This window comes from Tachysurus fulvidraco, chromosome 21 (genome assembly GCF_022655615.1).
Source record: "Tachysurus fulvidraco isolate hzauxx_2018 chromosome 21, HZAU_PFXX_2.0, whole genome shotgun sequence".
NCBI lineage: Eukaryota > Metazoa > Chordata > Actinopteri > Siluriformes > Bagridae > Tachysurus > Tachysurus fulvidraco.
The window spans coordinates 15,159,412-15,178,011 of NC_062538.1; the positions used below are offsets into that span (position 1 = coordinate 15,159,412).

Here is an 18,600-nt window from a genome sequence, read left to right on the forward strand (position 1 = left end):
GTGTAGCATAAGTAAGTGGCTTCATTTAATAGATTGATAAACCTGACTGAATGCTAAACAGAAATGTACTGATGCTAAACTGAGCAAAATTGGCTGATATATATTTTACAGTCATTAGCTAGATGTGAGACTCAGAGAATTTTGCAATTTGTAATCCATATTTCATGTGTCTAAATAAAAACTTTAGGATTGAAAAGTATTTATGCATTTGTACATGTAATTAAAAGCACAGTTATTCAATTTAAATAATACGTGAGTAAGGTAAAGAATATAACAAAATTATACTTAGCATTTTCTATAGGAATGAAATGCAATTAATTAGATATTTACCTCCACAACTAAATGTTTAAATGTCTCCTACTATTTATATATGGTATAAAATTTCAAAAAACTGTTCATTTAAATACTTTTAAACCAATTATCTAACTTTTTAAAACGTATTTTAAAATAATAAAATATATAAAATAAAAAACCCTACATCCTGTTAGATTATTAAATACAAAACTTCACTGTTTTGATATTTTAGACCCTCTGTTAATTTGGTGTTTTGTGAATCAAAATGTCTGTGGTAATTTTAAGAAACCACAAATAACAAGCAGTGAGACAAAAAAAAAGGTAAATCTGTTCCTATGGTTATTTGTGTGTTAATGTACTGACAAAATCTAATTGCTTAATTACTACTAGCTTTAATTACACAGCTGTAACTACAATATATGCAGACAGTAAAATAAAGTTAATTATTATTTTTTTATTATTATAATTTCGTTCTTTGTTAATAATGTTTCAGAACGGCATCAAGATTGTGTGTGTGTGTGTGTGTGTGTGTGTGTGTGTGTGTGTGTGTGTGTGTCAGTGTGTGTGTGTGTGTGTAGGGGGTTGTGCACCATGTGTTGCGTCTGGCAGACTGAACAGAAGGAGCAGAGATAATCAGACCTCTGTGAGTGTGTGTATGATAGTGTGAGTGTGTATATGATAGTGTGTGTGTGTGTGTATGTGTGTGTGTGTGTGTGTGTGTGTGTATGTAATGGAATGGGGGATGGGCACAATGGCCATATGGGGTTTGTTATGGTCAGGGAAGCCCACCTCTCCCATTTCCTTTGGACATTTCTGTTCAACAGGCATTAAATGTTATCATTTTATTTATTTACAGTAGTTTCAGCTATATATAACAAATAGCAATAAATGGCTCATCAATTGAAATAATGTACATGTGATATTGTGGGGGTAACCGGCCTTTACCTGGCTGGAAATTGGCTTTATTCTTTAAAATGTTGATTAGAATTGAATCATTTGTCGTTCATTGTCAATAGGTTCCTCGGTGTTCTTTTAACCCCCACACACAGTTGACGTCATTCACACTAGCACGCTGTATTTTTGGCTCTATGGCAATTTCCACACACACACACACACACACACACACACACACACACACACACACACACACACACACACACACACACACACACACACACACACACACACACACACACACACACACACACACACACACACACACACACACACACTGCGCTGTCCAGCAGCGACGCGATAGGTAAAAACTGGAGCTGCCGGAAGTAAATCTCTGATCTCTGATTGGAAGTTGCTGAATTTGCGCGTGCAGCAGCTGCTTCTCTCGACTGCAGTATTTAGAATGGTCCTGCTGAATGACTGCAGAGTCGGTCGGGGCTCTGACGACTGTGATTGGTTGACGCTAGGCCTCCAGAAGACTAGTAAGTGGTCGCTGATTGGCTGCTACTCTCTTTGTGCGCGCGGCGTCTCGGCAGCTGCGTTTTGAATGGTCCTGCGCTTGAGAAGCCGAAGGCGTCCATGGGCAAAAGGAGTCAGGATGGTGTTAGTTCATGTCGGATATCTGGTTCTTCCGGTGTTTGGTTCAGTAAGAAGCAGAGGTATCGTTGTTTTTTTTTATTATGATCATTACTCTTACTAACACTCTTTACTAAAATAAGCGACGGAACCAGCTAACGCACGGCAACGGCAACGACAGAAGCCGAATCCCAAACGGCTTTCTTCTCCCTATACTAAGTGCAGTACATAGGGTCTGTCGTAGCGGCGAGTGCACACTACCTAGTGCCCTAAATCAGTCAGCCGTTGGGAAATGAAACACTGTACTGGTTCTGCTTCTCTAACGTTGATACAACCGTTTTTGTTTTGTTTTGTTTATTTTTAGCGTCGTTTGCGCACTATAGCGATATTAACCTGCTATAAACATCCAACGTTATTGTGAGTTTATACCGTAGACATGTAAAATCACTGTAAATTAGAACAAATCCTCTGAGCCCGTGATTTAATTTTGATCTCAGGGTATACAAACGTGTATATATATATATATATAAAACATTATATAAACAACGCTGCAGTCCGCATCTTTTGTTTCCCAGATGTAATTTACTCCTTCAGTATTATTTGGAGAGAAGTGACCGCGTCTTTAGTCCAATTCTGGTGACCGTTTCCATTATTTAACACCGAGCACCGCATTGAAGGCTGTCATCAAAAAATCCACCATCCAAATGCTACTGAACACAAAACCCCACAAGACTCTGATAGAAACCGACGCCTTCATTGTTACACCAATGAATCTGTTCAGAAAATAAGAAAAGATCCTATAGAAACTGATATTTAAGGTCATGTTGAATCCTTGACGTTCAGGATATGTGCAGTTGATGTATTATTACTATAATGTACCTACTATTACAGGTCATGCAGTAGCATTTCATTGTGCTTGTTTTTTCTGTTTTCTTGTTTTTTTACCCTTTTCCTTGTTCCATAGTCTGGAGGCCGCCGCTACATGCCGCATCTCTCTCTCTCTCTCTCTCCCTCTCTTTCTCTCTCTCTCTCTGTCTTCCTCTCCCCTCTTCCATTGTGTAGCTATAGCGATCGCCTCTCTGCCTGTGTTCTGCCTCCCTCTGCCTCCATCCCCTCTTTCCATCCGAAGACGACATTGGCATTTAAAAACCAAAACCAACCTTCTTCCCACTCATCCAGTATCCTTCTGTGTGCGACTGCAGAATAACACACTCCTTTCTCTTCTTTTTGAGAAGACACCGCTCTCTTGGTTTCAAAACTGTCATTGTTAATGATAACCCATTGTAGCAGTCTACAATTATCATTGTGATTGTCCCATTTATTTTTCTCAGCAATGGCATATAGACTTACATTTTTATTTTATTTTTTTTCCAGCCTGTAAATTTCTGTGAAGTGGATGCGTTCGCTTCCTGTCCAGAGCAAATCGGTGTTTATTATTTAAAATATCTCTGTCGCCAAAGCCAGGCTTCCAGCTACTCGTACAAAGCCGAGATCAGTCATTTTATCTTGTCTTTTCAGGGTTGTGAGATCAGCAGCTCAGACCTTTGTCACAAGCACTAAATGGTAGCCACTGAGCTACAGCTGTTTGTGTTAAAAAGCACTACATTGGCATTATTTATTACCATAGCGCAAGCCTTGTCGAATGTTTCAGATTATCTGAGAGCCAGCAGTCTTTCTAGTGAAGCATTTTCAATTTCTGAGGTCTTTTGCAGAAGTACAATGGAAAGATTCAGACTTCACACTTTTGTTGCAATCCACAAAGCAGGAGGGATTAAAAGATCACCATGCTTTTTAAAAAAAAGGCAAAGCTAACCAAGTAGTCAGTCATTATGCTTTATTCTCTGTCCCAAAGACTTTCCCATGGCAGAAAATTTACAGGCTTTTACAAAGTGCAGACACTGGACATTCATGACATAACTGTTGAATAACACAATGTAAATGATTGTTTTTCTTCTTTTTTTTAACTGGAAAAACTGTTTGCTTTTTTTATGTGTTTAGTGTTCCACTTAGTTTATATGGAGGATATGCCATGTGAATGTCCCTGGGAACAAGCTACTATAAACGAAAATTAGACAGAGGATGTTAATATAACTATTGATTTGGCTTGAAACCAGCAGTGCTGTCAGATCTGTTGTCATACGAACCAACACCGTCTGACCAAAAAGAGTCAAGATGTCAGTGACATTAGGGCATTAAAAACAGATAGACTCCAGTTCCAGTGCATTCCATTTTCTTTGGTAGTGTAAGCAGTATTTGACCTTGTTTGACCTAGAGGTGTTTTCTCTGATTTAAAGACAGCCACACATGCATCATTTTCATGCAAAATGTCACTTTTAGTCATCTACAATCATAAAAGCTGAAAATGAAGGCTTTGCTAAATGAAAACCAAACAGGAAGCTTTAACGTTAAAGCTCTTGGCTAGAGATTCCCTAAATTACTTACATTTTCTGTTTACCTGAACTAAGTGGTACACTGTAGTTATTTCTGCTAACCAATCTAGTGCCTCGCTCCTGGCCACGGTGAACGCCATCCACATTACAGGAATCCTTAGAACTGCACTACTGTAGAAATCTTCCTAGAGTTTTGAAATGTCTATTTCTTTGGTTGTGGTTCTTGGCTTTCTGTTTGTGTATTAGGCTCTTCAATGCATGATCATATTTATTTTTCATTATTTAAAAATTCTGTTTTTTTTGGACATTTGAACAGCAAACTCCAATGTATCTTTGTGTAGAGATGTCCTGCTATACTGATATGTGCTGTAGTATACACATCTACCCATTGGATGCTGCTTCTGTTGTTTTAACCTTATGGAGCATGGTTAGCTCTTCTTTTTATTTGCATGGAAATATTCTTCTTATTATTCGTATCACATGGTTCCACTCATACTAATATTTTCCAATAAAGACTGTAGTTTTTTTCCTTAACCTTCAGTGTGTTCTCTGCTGATTTCCATGTGACCTTCCCTCAAACCCCATCCCTTTCCAGTTATTTGGCCTCTTTGGCCCCTTCCCCAATATTCATTTCTCAATTCCTCTCACTTGCTAAGCTGAATCATGGGAAACCTACCGTCACATAAATATAGGTGATCTGTTTACATCCACGTAGTCCACAAAACATCTCCATTCACATCTGTCTCTTTTATTTCCTTAGTTTATCTACCTATTTCGCTCTTCTGCAAGCATGTGATCCTTTGTGTTACAAACATGGCTAAAAGGTTTGAATGCTTTCTTTCTGAATTTCAAAATAATGGTTTTCATACATTTAGGTCTCCAAGTTGATCTGTATTATTAAAAGAGAAACAGTATTCAAGTACAATAATAGAGGATGAACTTTTCAACATTTTATAGTGTTACAATCTGGAATTAAAACGGACCTACCTAAGATTATACACTATATTGCCAAAGGTTTGTGGACACCAATATAGTCTGCAAATGTATTTGAAAATTAAAAAAAAAAAGTAAATGTGAATGCCTGTTGCTGAAAAACAATTCATTTTGTTCTAGTGCAACCATCAAAAGTTACAGAATTAGTTAAATGGAGTTTACCTGTGTGAGATTAAAGTGACTCATCTCAATTTGAATACACTTGCTTTTGTAACACCCCAGTATCTGTTTAGAGACTGTACCTAATCAAACAGTGACAAGGAAACATATAAATTATAGTACGGTTATGAACTAGTCTAAAAAATAATGAGGAACTCTGCCTAGAGAGGCCACCCACCAAAAGGTCAGTGAGCAGGTATGGATGGCATTAGAGAAGCAAATTAAGAGACTAACGAAAATTCTAAATATGATGCTACCATCATTGTTTCACTGTGAGGATGGCGTTGCCAGCAGATTAACAATTTTGGTAACAAAATACTAGTGTGTCTTTTGGTAAGGACTTCAAAAGATTTCCTATTCTTCAGTAAAGTCCAGCTTTCCAGATTTATGAAGTGTCGAGGCTGTGGTTGTCTGGTGAACACCTTCCATCCGAGTTTCTCTTGGCCTCTTGTCACTTCACTTATTAATCCCCAACTTACATGGGACATTTCATGGGCCTTTCATGGACTTCTAAACTGTTTAAAATGATCTAATTTAAAATATTTATTTTTTATTTGTGCACAGTGAAATGTTTGGGACTTTTCCAGACCTGGACTTGTTTTAGCTCAGCTGGCTTTATGATGCTGTTTGTTTTGATACTTTTGCAAAGCAATGTAGTATTTAACATCTTGGAATGAAGCGGTATCTTCACACCACAGTACCTTGCCGTTTACAGACATGTGAACACCTAAACAGGACCATTAACAACAAGGAGCTCTCAAAAGAAGTCCCGGACAAAGTTTGGTCATAACAAATAACAAACTTTTATCAGAAAAACAACCAAGAGGCCAATGTTAGCTCTTGTTATCAAGCTACCACCACCTTGCTTCACTGTGGGGTTGGTGTTCTCAGGGTGATGAGTAGGGTTGGGTTTCTGCCAATTACAGGGCTTTGTCAAATACTCTAAGTCTTTATGTACACTGAGTCTCTAACGTGCTTTGGCAAAATACAAACAGGATTTCATATGAATCACCACTAAGTTTTGTGGTGTGTTTGAGATGGCTGCCCTTTGAATAGTTTCTCCTATCTGACCTGTTGAACTCTATTGCTCCTCTTCTCCTGAATGGAACAAACGCCACCGAGGAAAAGGTAGTCCAAACTGACATTTGAAGGCAGTAGCCAAATTTGAAGGCAGCACTTACTGTAAATTTTCAATTCAAGTTACTGCATTTCAGCTATATATAAAATTAACTAGTTGAACTCAACTTTTCCTAGGTAAAGTAATGTGGCCAGACAGACATGTAACTTTCTTTTATCTAAAAGTAGCTAATAAGCAAAAACTAAAAAATATATCAGTTGTTTGATTGATTTTATCAATTGCAGTAATACGGTTTCTAGCTATGTAACTCACCACATGGTAGCTGAACCAAGTCATTCATATCATTTATTTTCGTTTGGTATGCAGTGTGTGTGTGTCTATGATGGAATAGCATCCAATCTGTGGTGTATTACTGTTTTCTTTGGATAGGCTTCAGCTCCACCACAACCCTTATATGAACTTTTACTATGAACAAATATATAGCTGAATGAATACACCAATTATTGGGGCAAAGACAATGACACTCTTTATTACATAATTTTTGCGCTGTAGAAGGTGTGACAGTGTATTAGTCTCTTTTGGTTACAAAACTAGTATAAGGTAATGAGTGACATTTAAATCTATTAAGACCATTATGATTACAATGAGTAACATATACATTTCATTGTAAATTGTTTATAATAATAATTTAGAAATGTGTACCAGAACATTTTAAACCCAGTCAGTGCAGTAGGGTAGTACTTTACCTGTTTTGTATACTTACTGTACTTTAAAAAAAAAAAAAAAAAAAAAAAGAGTAATGCTTTTATAAAGCAGATGTACAACATCTACACCTGAAACATGGAAACATGCTGAGATATGAAGGTTGTCAGAGTGTAAACAGGAAGTGGAGAGTATTCGCTAATTTTGTGTTGCATTTATCTTATGTTCATCACTGATGATTAATGGCTGGCAGATAAAGACACATAAAACCTGAGTTTGTAGAGAGAACCTGTTCAGATATTATACCAAAAAAACTTTAAATATTGAAATTACCCAAAGGAATGAATATTTGGTAGAACTACATAATATTGAGGTCAAGATGGCTAAATTGTTTTTAAAGATATGTAAGTATATATATATATATATATATATATATATATATATATACTATAAGTATGCATGTTTGTTCTACAGTACTGTGAAACATACCAAAAGAATGTTTTAAAGAATGTTAAAACTTTATACTTATATTTATCAGTTACTATGAGCCTGTGAAAAAAATCACTCATTGCCATTTTCTGAAATTGGCCACTTTTTTTAAACGTAAAAATCCTCTCAATTCTGTATGCACCACAATAATATATAACAAAGGTATATCAGCGAACAATTGCATTCTGACTTCCTTAGTTCAAGCAGGTAAGTTCTATTTTGTGCATTTCTGACGTTATGGAGCGAGTGATTCCCTGCACACACATTTATAGTGCAGTATACTGCATCTCGTTAAATGTAGTAAACATTAGCGTCAGAGGTTTAAAACAAAGATTTAAACAAAGAGAGTCATTTTTTGAAAAGTGATTAAATGTCAATATTTATGTTAAATGTACATAACGATAAACCTATGCATTTTTAAGTTTTATAACATTTACATTTTTATAAATGCTAATTTTATAACATAAATTTTCATGTTCATTTGACTTATTAAAGAGTTCAGTAGCACACCGTTCACTTTTAATGTATATATCTCAACTTCATGAGTTCTTCAGGTGCATTTCATCTGAAATTGGTTTAATGTCTTAAAGCAGCTATATTCCTCATTACACCTTGGAACTGTAATCATTTTTTTGAAATTTGCCCTTCATCTCTAACCAGTATTCACCAAATAAAGGTAATTCAGTATGTTGTGATCTAATACAATAGATTCAGTAGATATAATACTGAAAGTCAAATACAACTTTGTCCCATGTACTGTAACCAATTTGGTGCCAGATGCCAAATTCACATTTGAAATCCAGCACACCTTAATACACAGGACGAATCCTACACAAACCTTACAGTCACTTTAATTAGCACCTGCAAAGCCACGGCCTTTGTCGGCCCTTCCTCTTTCGTTCTTTCTTACTCTGTCTCACGTTTCCTTCGCCTGTCTCTAACATATCAGAGTATGTTGTGTTTCAGCTGAGCTCAAAATCTAACACTTGGAGTTACAGTTACAGAATATTGGCTAAATAAATGATAAAATCATTAGCTAGCCCACTGGCCAAGTGAGAGCTATTTCTCATTCCCACATATTTATGTGCCTGGAAACCTGAGTAATTATTTAGTTCAGTACATTAAAGACCAGGTATGTGAATTTCCAGAGAATAGTCTATGCAACCTTAGTCCATATCCTGATGTAGTAGAAGAACCAAGTTGCTGGTGAATGTAAATATATCATTTGTGTCAGATGAGAGTCTATATTTTCTTTCTAGTGCAAAGCAAAATATTGTGCTTGTAGCATGGCAGTTAAATGACCGCATTGCACTGGTCTTTATTATTCTCTGGTTTGTCAGTGACCCTAATTCCGAAATGATTATCAGCCATCCATGAACACTAATTAATTCTTCTAGTTAAAGCCATTAAAAACCTGTCTTGTAATGTAATGCAGCAAGCGCTGGTATTCAGATGCATGTGCTATAGTTACAGCATCAGGGATAAAATCAAATGAGACATTTTGTCTGCAATAGCGTGTAGGATTTATTTCTTCTCTGAATGTTGACAGTGTGTATACATGGAGCTACGAATAAAACAAACCCTATTATCTTGGGCATTAAGGATAGTAGAAGTGGGTAGTGAGTGGGGCTTAAAAGTCCACTTCAAGTTTCATCAGCCATGTTTTTTTCACTGCTTGGCTTTTGGTAACTTGGGTTTTAAGGTTCAATTTTTGAACAAACACAAGTAAATTGCATCTTTCTTTCTTTAAGCTTTAAACTGTGAATTATAATAGGAGCAACAATATATATTAGGTAGACAGACAGACCCTAACCGTAGATAGATTAATAAGAAAATCTATCTATCACTTTAATAATCACAGATGTAAGTTCCTAGATTATAGCATCAAGCAGAAAGCAGGTTTTCATGTAGTACTAAAAATTCAGTAAAAAAAAATATTAAAATAGAAAATGATAGTGAGTATAATGTCTTATGTTCATCTCTGTTCAACTCTTGATCGTGTGACAGTTAAAATGACTGTTTCACTGAGAGATCATTCTATTCACTTTCACACATTTTCTTAAAAGTAATTTATTTTCTTCAGTTTGCAATTGACAAAATCCACTAGAGCAAAGTTTCACAGCCCAGCCCTCAGGGGCCAGCAGATGTCTATGTTTCTGTTACATCTGGTAACTAGTGTCATATGGTTCATGATATGAACCAAACTTTTGAGCATCTGGTAATCCTAAGGGCATGTAGTTTCTGAGCATGTCTGTGCTCTCTGATTGGCCATTCTCATATTAGTGCTGAACTCCAGTAGGACTGGCCATTGAACCATTATTCTGACTCAGTAACCTGGTTGTTGTGTGCAGGTACTCATTTCAGCAGGCACCAACACAGCCATGCTACATCCTGCCGACATTTCCACCTGGCTACACCACTTCCTACTGAATTCCCGCCAACTGGCCTCGCGGCCCCACAGTACCAGGAAGTCCCACCCACTTTCCTACCTCAGGCCTTACAGCAGCAATACCTCATACAGCAGCAGCTACTGCAGCGCAGGTACACACACCACCATACACATCCCTTACACAAAAGCTACAGCAGTGCAGAGGCACAAAGGGTTTACACATACACACACATAGAACAGGAGCTTAGGTATACATATTTATAGTAGCACCAGCACATGAACACACATGAAAAATGTGGTCATATATCACAAATTATTAATATTTATTTGTTTGTTTGTTTATTTGTTTGTTTATTTATTTGCTTCAGACGCACACAAGAGCGCGTTCCTCTCAACACACACCGGTTACGCCCAGGATATGATTATTCACCACCCATGCACATTCCTCAGCCAATCACACAACAGCCCAGATACCTGGCTGAGGGCACAGACTGGTGAGTTTTAGATAAATATAAAACACATCCACAAATACATATACTTTCAAGCACTGATTGTTTAGGTGCACTGATCAGTGCATTCTGCCGCTAATTCTTGTCATGGCTGTGATGCATTTCTGTCAGGGATCTGAGCGTGGAAGCTGGTTTGTCCCATCAGTACTCGCTGCAGCAGATTCCACAACCCTACCAGCACTACCTAGCCTCTCCCAGAATGCACCACTTCCCTCGGAATACTTCATCTGCACAAGTGGTGAGTACGTAATGTGTTACATGTTAAATGTGAGTAGAAAAGCATGCAAGTATGACTACTAAAAGTACTATTTGTAAAAACAATGGCTAAGAATAAAAATAAACAATTATTCTTCGTAAAAAAATTAATATAAAGACAGGACTGTGTGTGTTGAAAGGATACCCATTATGAGTGAAACATTTTGTGAAATTTAATAACTTTGATATTTAAATAAGCAATTCATAAGGAGATGCCTACAATATCCAGGTGAGATTATCCAATGAACAGTGGACAAGTTTTAGCCAGAAACTGTTTTTAAGAAGTGCTCTTTTAAGGCTGTTCATGTGGATCCATTCATATACTCAAAAACAAAAGATCCAAGCAGAAAAAAAAATGTATTTGTCACATATGCACTTTTTGTGGCTAGGACCACGATCCTGGAGAAACATTGTCTCATTTCACTGTGTACTGCAACAGCTATATATGGTTGAAATGACAATAAAAGCTTCTTGACTTGACATATCCATTACAGTACAGTGAAATTCTTTTCTTGTAAGGAAGTTAGGGTTAACCTTCATTCAGTGCCACAGGAACATAGTGAATTAAGAGCCTTGCTCAAGGGCCCTACAGTTGCAACTTTATAGTATTGATCAGTAACTAAACCACCCAGATGTGACATATTGGTTAACTGTGTTCGTGCAGGTTGTCCACGAGGTAAGGAATTATCCGTATCCCCAGCTGCACCTACTGGCTTTGCAGAGTTTAAGCCCCAGTAGACATGCTTCTGCTGTACGGGAGAGTTACGAGGTAACGCACCCAAGCATGCACCTTATATAAAATGCTTCATGCTTAAATGACAGCGTTTGAAGTCGCACCTGCTGATAAATGTGTGTGTTAGGAGTTGCTTCAGCTGGAGGATCGCTTGGGCAGCGTGAGCCGAGGAGCCATCCAGACCACTATTGAGAGGTTTACCTTCCCTCACAAGTACAAGAAGGTACATACATACACACACAAGGAATGAACAAATACTATACGTAAATCGCCAACTCCTCCAATGTGGTCCGTCATCTAACTACATTACTGTGTGTTTACAGCGGAAGCCATTGGATATGAAGCTGTGTGATGATGAGGAGGAGTCTGACGTGGACGAAAAATGCACCATCTGTCTCTCAATGCTGGAGGATGGTGAAGATGTCCGGTATGAAACGCAAACTTTTTAACTCTTACACTGAAGTTGACAAAACTGATTTTTTTCAACATAAAGGGTTCGAATTATACAATACATTCTGATACTTAGATTTTCATTTAATTCGTCATTACAAACCTGATATACCAAGTTTTCTGTCTGTCTTTCTCTTGCCCATGCCAGCTGTTAAGTTACTTGTTTACCATTTGTTTTTTAATTTTTTAAGACATCCAATCAAATTCACAAATGAAATCAATGTCAAATGAAACTGCACACAACCGTGCTAATTGGTTTTACATTAATTGGGATAGAACAGACCACCTGCGACCTGTTCCAGTTAAATTACAACACAACACAATACTGCAGGAATACTTCAGTCCCCAAAGAGCGAGGCTTGACTCAGACAATTTTGAAAACCAGCTGCTGCTCATGTCAAAGAAAGTTTTCTATTTCTGAGTGAAGGCAAACTTTATGGACTAAAGTGAATGAATGAATGAATTAATTAATTAATTAATTAATTAATGTCTGAAGTCTTTATTTTGGAGCATCTTTTAAAGGCTTTGTTCAAGGGTAACAGTAACTCTCTGGGTCTTGAACTAACTCTTCTGGTTATTGTATGTGAACCACTGAACTACCTCTTTTTAGGTATTATAATAATAATCACAATCATCATAATCATAATTTACTAGATTTCCTATTTTACTCTAAATCTGTTGCTTTGCAGAAAATGATTTAAGGGGTTTTGTGTATATTTAGATGTATTCATGACGAAGCTCTTGAAATAATGAAGCCATTTTTTTCATCTAAGAAAACTGTTATAAATCATGAAGATATTGTATAATTAAAAAAGACTTAATCCTTGTTTCAATCAGGACACCTTTTTGATAGGAATCAAATAGAATCCATGCAAGTTAGTAAATAATGTACAGTACTTTTAAGTAATTTTCTGAAACAACATTAGTCCAAAATGACACTTTGCAGTATGCATGTGATTTGAGACACAATTATGTGGATATGGATTCTCCCCATGGTCTCGCCAGAATTGGCACAAAATGATATATTAGTGAGTGAAAATATTTTTAATGAGGGTAAACACTGAAAATTCTATGCATTGAAATTTCTATAGCTGTTTTTACACAGTGCCAGCTTTATATCGCTTAATTCCATCTTGCTTCTTTACTGTTTTGTGTAAAAAACAAATTCTATCTACATCATTATTTTATTTCTACTCTCTCTGTCTCTCTTTAGGCGATTACCCTGCATGCACCTCTTTCATCAGGTCTGTGTGGATCAGTGGCTGGCCACCAGCAGGAAGTGTCCCATATGCAGAGTGGACATCCAAACACAGCTCACACCTGAGAGCTGAAACACATATACACACAATGACTCAGTTCACGTTTATGAATTGAAGCACATAGACACACAAACACAGCTCAGAAATGAGCACAGGAAAACACAACTTGTGTCAATTGTTTAAAGATTTCTACTCACAGCCACAAAACCTGTTTATACTCATGCCATCAAAAGCCTAAGCATGGAGACCCACACACTCTCTAGTGTACATAGAGGCCTACATTCTCTGCCTATAGACACAGAGTCAGTTAAGAAGTATACCTTACATTTACAACACACACACACACACACACACACACACACACACACAATCCATCAAGTCAGTCACAAACATAGACTTCATTAGCATCTCATACATGCATACATACATACACTGTACTAAAAGAATGAGACTCTATTACTGTTCTCTGCCATACAACACACACAGGTTTTACAGAGTAATGTAAGGATGATAGTAAGAGAATCTTTTCTGTGTGTGTATTAGTAGCATCTGTGTGTGTGTGTGTGTGTGTGTGTGTGTGTGTGTGTGTGTGTGTGTGTGTGTGTGTGTGTGTGTGTGTGTGTGTGTGTGTGTGTAAGTGTGTGTGATTCTAAAGCCATGCCCCTAATGAAAGATGTTATACTGTACAAGCTCTAGTCAGGGTCTGCAAGAGTCAGAGCTTGCAGACAACACACATACGCCTAACTGCTGCTTGAGAGCAGGTGTGTGCATATTTCTTTCAAGCTGCAGCTATTTCAGTGTAGTGCGTATGTGTGAGACTGCATACCTTGTGTGTGTGTGCTTCAAATTGGAGGATCATATAAATTAGTTAGCTGTGCACTAACATGCTTATAGAAAAGCCAAAATTTCAGAAAAAACAACAACAAAGAAATCATAGCAAAAAAAAACAAACAGAATCATCTATCAGAATTTATTGAAAAGAGGGTGGTGCAGCACACAACATTTCCAATTCAGGAAGTTAGGAAACATGGGGAAATTGTGATTGGCGGGTGTGATAGGGGTGGGGCTCTCCAATGTAGTAGCTGCATGCCTCTGTGTTTGGGCTGAGTGTGTGTGTGTGTGTGTGTGTGTTTCTGTGTGAAAAATAATTCTGCATGAGTGTAAATTAGCCCCTTTAAGCTGTGATGATCTGTACCACTAGCAGACTGATGTAGCGTGTGTGTGTGTGTGTGCGTGTGCGTGTGTGAAACCCTGCCATGATCTTTGACCCAAAATGCCTACTGAAGAAGCACATGTGAGCGTAGCTAAAGCGTCCAGCCTCACTCTGGTGCTTTATTGCCATGGTTAAACTATTTATTATTGGTATTTACACATGCAGTGTTTTGGGGGGTGGGGGTAGGGGAGGGGCAGCAGAGCTTGTACATTGAACTGTGTGTGCTTATTTTTTGTGTGTGTGACGGGTCTCCCCTCGTGGTCGCTATGCTGGTCGCTATGCTGGTTGCTATGTTGGTTGCTATGCTGTCTTGCTAGAACAACTGTTTTAGAATGTGCTGTGATGGAGGAGCATCCACCAATTGCACACAAGCAGTGGGGATGAAACAAGGACTGAGACTTTTATTTTTATGTTGCTTTATCTTTGAACTTTTAACATTTGCATTTAGACAAATTGTCATGGTACATGAATGATTGTAAGACTGCAGATATAAAATATATATATCTAATGCTTTTGGCTAAAGAGTTCAAACAACTCCATGGCCCTCTGTTTGAATCTGACTTCTGATTATTCTGTGGAGTGTCACACGTTCTCCCCTCTTTTGATTTCTGATGGGTCATGCTTAGCTCCCACTTTCCCAAACATTCTGACTGGTGTGACACTAAACAGGATAAAATAGTTACTGAAGATGAATTTATAATTTTTTTTGCCAGGGTTTCACTGACAAATACAAATAATACAAAAGCAGAATCCTGTAACTGCAAACGTTTCAATTCAACGAAAAATTCAAGCCTGTCTCTAAAGCTTAACCCAGACAGACCCATGACAGAGATATTATTCATGCCATATTAGTGTCCAGACCATTCTCTATGGCTGCAACACTAATCTTCCTCTTTTTCATTTTATTATTATTATTATTATTATTATTATTATTATTATTATTATTATTATTGCTTTTATTTTAATTTATGTTTACAAAAGTGCTTCCCAAAACTAATTTTTATTTGTTGCCAAGGAAGTGTTCAATTGAACTGGATCTCTTCCTCTCCAGCCCTGCTTCCTGTGTGCTGATTAGTGGATGTTGGCTCGTGTTGATAGTTTACACAGGGTTTTGTCCGTTGAAATGCCTTAAGTATTTAACAATCATAATTTATTACTAACTGTAGATATTGTGGGTACATATTTAATTTTGTATAGTTTTTTTTGGGTCATATTTTGTGATTTGAATCATATTTTATTTATTTAGAGAAAACACAAAAATGGAGTAAGACTCTTACCTCATGTTTGAGTTGGTTTTGCAGGAATGCTTTTCGCATGCGGGTGGTCGTGTTTGTGCGTGTTTCTTCCTTGGTGCTGTGACCTCACTGACATTCCGCTTGCTGATTGCCCGAATGCGGTGGCGGAGTGCGAGTGCTCTGGGTTTGAGTCACTGTCCTGTTTGCACTCTTTAGTTTTATCGGGGCCACCCTCTCACTGGCATATTTCCTACCACTCTGGCAATCTCCATTATCTCTCTGTCTCTCCCTCTCCTCCCCCCCCTCCCCCCTGTCCCCCCTGTCCCCCCTGTCCCCCTGTCTGACTCTCTCTCTCTCTCTCTCTCTCTCTCTCTCTCTATATATATATATATATATATATATATATATATATATATATATATATATATATATATATATAATATTGTTTTCGCTCTAGCTCTTTGTCTTCCTATTTCTCTCTTTTGTCCTTTCGTCCCTTCGTCCCTCCTTGCACTGTTTTTACCTGTCAATGCTTTATCTTTTATACTCTATTCTACACCTCTCTCCTTTCTGACAGCTCCTTTCTCTTTCTCTTACTCTTCATCTGCCAGAGGACATCAGCATTCTGTAGTGCAGGGTCAGGATTAACATTAAAAGCACAAATGATTTTTGTTTTTTAAAACTGCATGTTTTACTCAGGTTTGAATATATTACACAACAGAAGTAGAAATGTACAATTAAAATAAAAAGCACAGATATTCTACTACTAATATTTCAGAGGATTAATTTTTTTGCTGCTGCTTGCATTGAATAAGAAAAAAAAATCCAGAAGGTGCCAGTGACAGGGGTGCCACAGGCTGTCCAGCTGTGGGTGTTTATTATTATTATTATTATTTATTTTATTTTTTTTCACTAGAAGATCTTCTAGCAGAAAAAAAAATAGAATTAGAATATTTATCATTCATATTAAAGCAATAGCGCCTCCTGCTGAAGAGACTGCTGTTAGATGTCTGGTCAAGTAAAAAGCTCTGCGTGAAATTATCTTTTGGTGGAATTTTTGTACCTTATTTATTACTACTAATAATAATGATTTTAAAAAGTTGCATCGCTAAACCCAAACTGTTTTGTTTGTTGGTTGTTTTTTCCTTTCTTTTCTTTAAAAGCTTGTACATTATCCTTTTTGTATGTGCTCTTTTTATAATAAAAGATAAAAATTTCCAAAAAACAAAACAAAAAAAAAGAGTCTACTGTCTGTAATTATATACAATGGGGTGAGGAAAAGCTGAGTTTATTAATTTAATGTTTTAGTGTTTTGAAATATTTAAAACAATTTGTGATAATCTTTTCTACTGAGATGTGTATTATAAGGTATATAATATCTCACTACAGTGTTTCAATTGATTTGTAATATTCTTATGATGTTATATCCTAATGTAATACATTTACTGTAACTTTATCTGAAAGGTTATATTATTATCTACCAAAGTGTAGTAAAGATTATATATATATATATATATATATATATATATATATATATATATATATATATGTATGTGTGTGTGTGTGTGTGTGTGTGTGTATAAAGCTGAACGAGCTTCATAATTTTGAAGTCTAGAAGTGAAGGCAGTGTGAATTTCAAAAGTAAACCTGACACCTTACTTGATTCATTCGTGTGTTAACATGTTATATGTTTTATGCCTGTTTAAGAACATTAATAAATATTTACTTGTTCATAATTCACATTTTAGAATGAATGTCAGGTGTTTCTCTGGTTACAGAGTATATGAGCTATATACTTCTAGATCTAGACAGCCAGCTCAGCTACAGGTGATGATGACCACCATCCAGTGGACCAGCCTCTGTTTTGATAAGCCTCTTTATTTTTCTTTCATGGAAAATACAAACAATCTGAGAATGGGATTGTGACCTATGTGCAGGGTTTAGATTTTGTGATGTTTCCACTTCATGTTAAAAGAGACCTTTAGATACAGTAGTTACCAGTTCCATCTAAACATTACTTAAAATCTTAGACTGGACCTTTTCTCCCTTAGATATTCATGATTGGCACGAATGCTCAACTCTTAGATCTCACCATCTGTCACTGCACACAACTTTTGTTTGGGTTTTGCCAACCAACTATCTTTTTCATCTCATATCACTTAGTCAAGATCACTATCCAGGCATTTGTGCATCGAATCCCTTCTCAGATGCTTGACCAGTTTTTTGTCATTTTGAGACTGGATTTTTCTATCCTCATTTTTCCATTAATTCATAGTGCAGCTGCATGACGTGCTTTCAACTTCCTCAAGTTCTCTAACATACCACATTGCATTGATGCCTCCACTAGCTTTCTGTAGCTCTCATAAATGCCCTCACTATAGCTTATCACCAAGCTACCCCATCTTTGTAGGACATTTTTTGTAGCACAGCAAAGGAACTGAGTGGGGAGGTGGTGTTTGCATATGTTTCATATCTCTGTATCAACAGCTACCATGGGCACTCTCAGCACTCACTTAGCAGCAGGAGTAACAGCGGCCACATAGCAGGTCTGTCTACAAAGACCACACCTTCATACATTCCATCTTGATTAATAAACGCTTGCTTACTTACTATACTTTGAGAGTCATGGCTAAATTATTTATTGTCTCTGCAATGCATACAGTAGTCCTGCACTGTTGTGCACCTTATAAGTCCTATAAGTCACCTTATATGACTTGCAATGGAGACTTTCACCTCAGAAATTATGCACTGTACAGCTCTTTGTATGTGACAACTGCTTCCAGGGGATTCTAACAATTGCTGCGTGAGAGTGTCTTGGCTCATTTACCCAGTCAGTTTATTGTGAAAGAACAAAGAGTCCATTATATTAAGGGAAAAATATCTTGAACCCTAGAGTGCTAGTAGTATATAGCCAGATCCCTG

At 37.1% G+C, this 18,600-nt stretch overlaps 1 protein-coding gene and 1 long non-coding RNA gene across 4 annotated transcripts; one reads left to right on the top strand and one right to left on the bottom strand.

Annotated features, from left to right (window-relative positions):
* The first annotated feature begins 1,468 nt into the window (after positions 1–1,468).
* Positions 1,469–14,974, top strand: rnf165a (ring finger protein 165a). 3 transcript variants are annotated; one of them, XM_047805952.1, is made up of 9 exons: positions 1,769–1,907; positions 2,789–5,038; positions 9,987–10,176; positions 10,393–10,518; positions 10,645–10,771; positions 11,453–11,557; positions 11,649–11,744; positions 11,845–11,948; positions 13,185–14,974. In XM_047805952.1, the coding sequence occupies exons 4-9, from the start codon at positions 10,460–10,462 to the stop codon at positions 13,300–13,302; spliced, it is 609 nt and encodes a 202-aa protein (XP_047661908.1). In that variant the 5' UTR covers positions 1,769–1,907; positions 2,789–5,038; positions 9,987–10,176; positions 10,393–10,459; the 3' UTR covers positions 13,303–14,974. The 3 variants fall into 3 exon arrangements, with proteins under 3 accessions (XP_026989636.1, XP_047661908.1, XP_047661909.1); XM_047805953.1 differs by having other exon boundaries at positions 1,774–1,907; positions 2,887–5,038; XM_027133835.2 differs by lacking the exon at positions 2,789–5,038 and having other exon boundaries at positions 1,469–1,907.
* Positions 12,997–15,966, bottom strand: LOC125139894. The gene is made up of 2 exons (XR_007139036.1): positions 15,721–15,966; positions 12,997–13,298 (listed from the first exon to the last, which is right to left on the bottom strand). It is a non-coding gene; the product is annotated as an uncharacterized LOC125139894 (long non-coding RNA).
* Positions 15,967–18,600: the final 2,634 nt, after the last annotated feature.

What these genes read in the sequence shown, in the direction of transcription:
- rnf165a (XM_027133835.2), top strand. Translation starts at nt 1,796, where the DNA reads ATGGTCCTGCGCTTGAGAAGCCGAAGGCGTCCATGGGCAAAAGGAGTC. An exon ending in TGGTTCAGTAAGAAGCAGAG is followed by an intron (nt 1,908 to 9,986) that starts GTATCGTTGTTT and finishes TGTTGTGTGCAG; the next exon opens with GTACTCATTTCAGCAGGCAC. An exon ending in CTGGCTGAGGGCACAGACTG is followed by an intron (nt 10,519 to 10,644) that starts GTGAGTTTTAGA and finishes CATTTCTGTCAG; the next exon opens with GGATCTGAGCGTGGAAGCTG.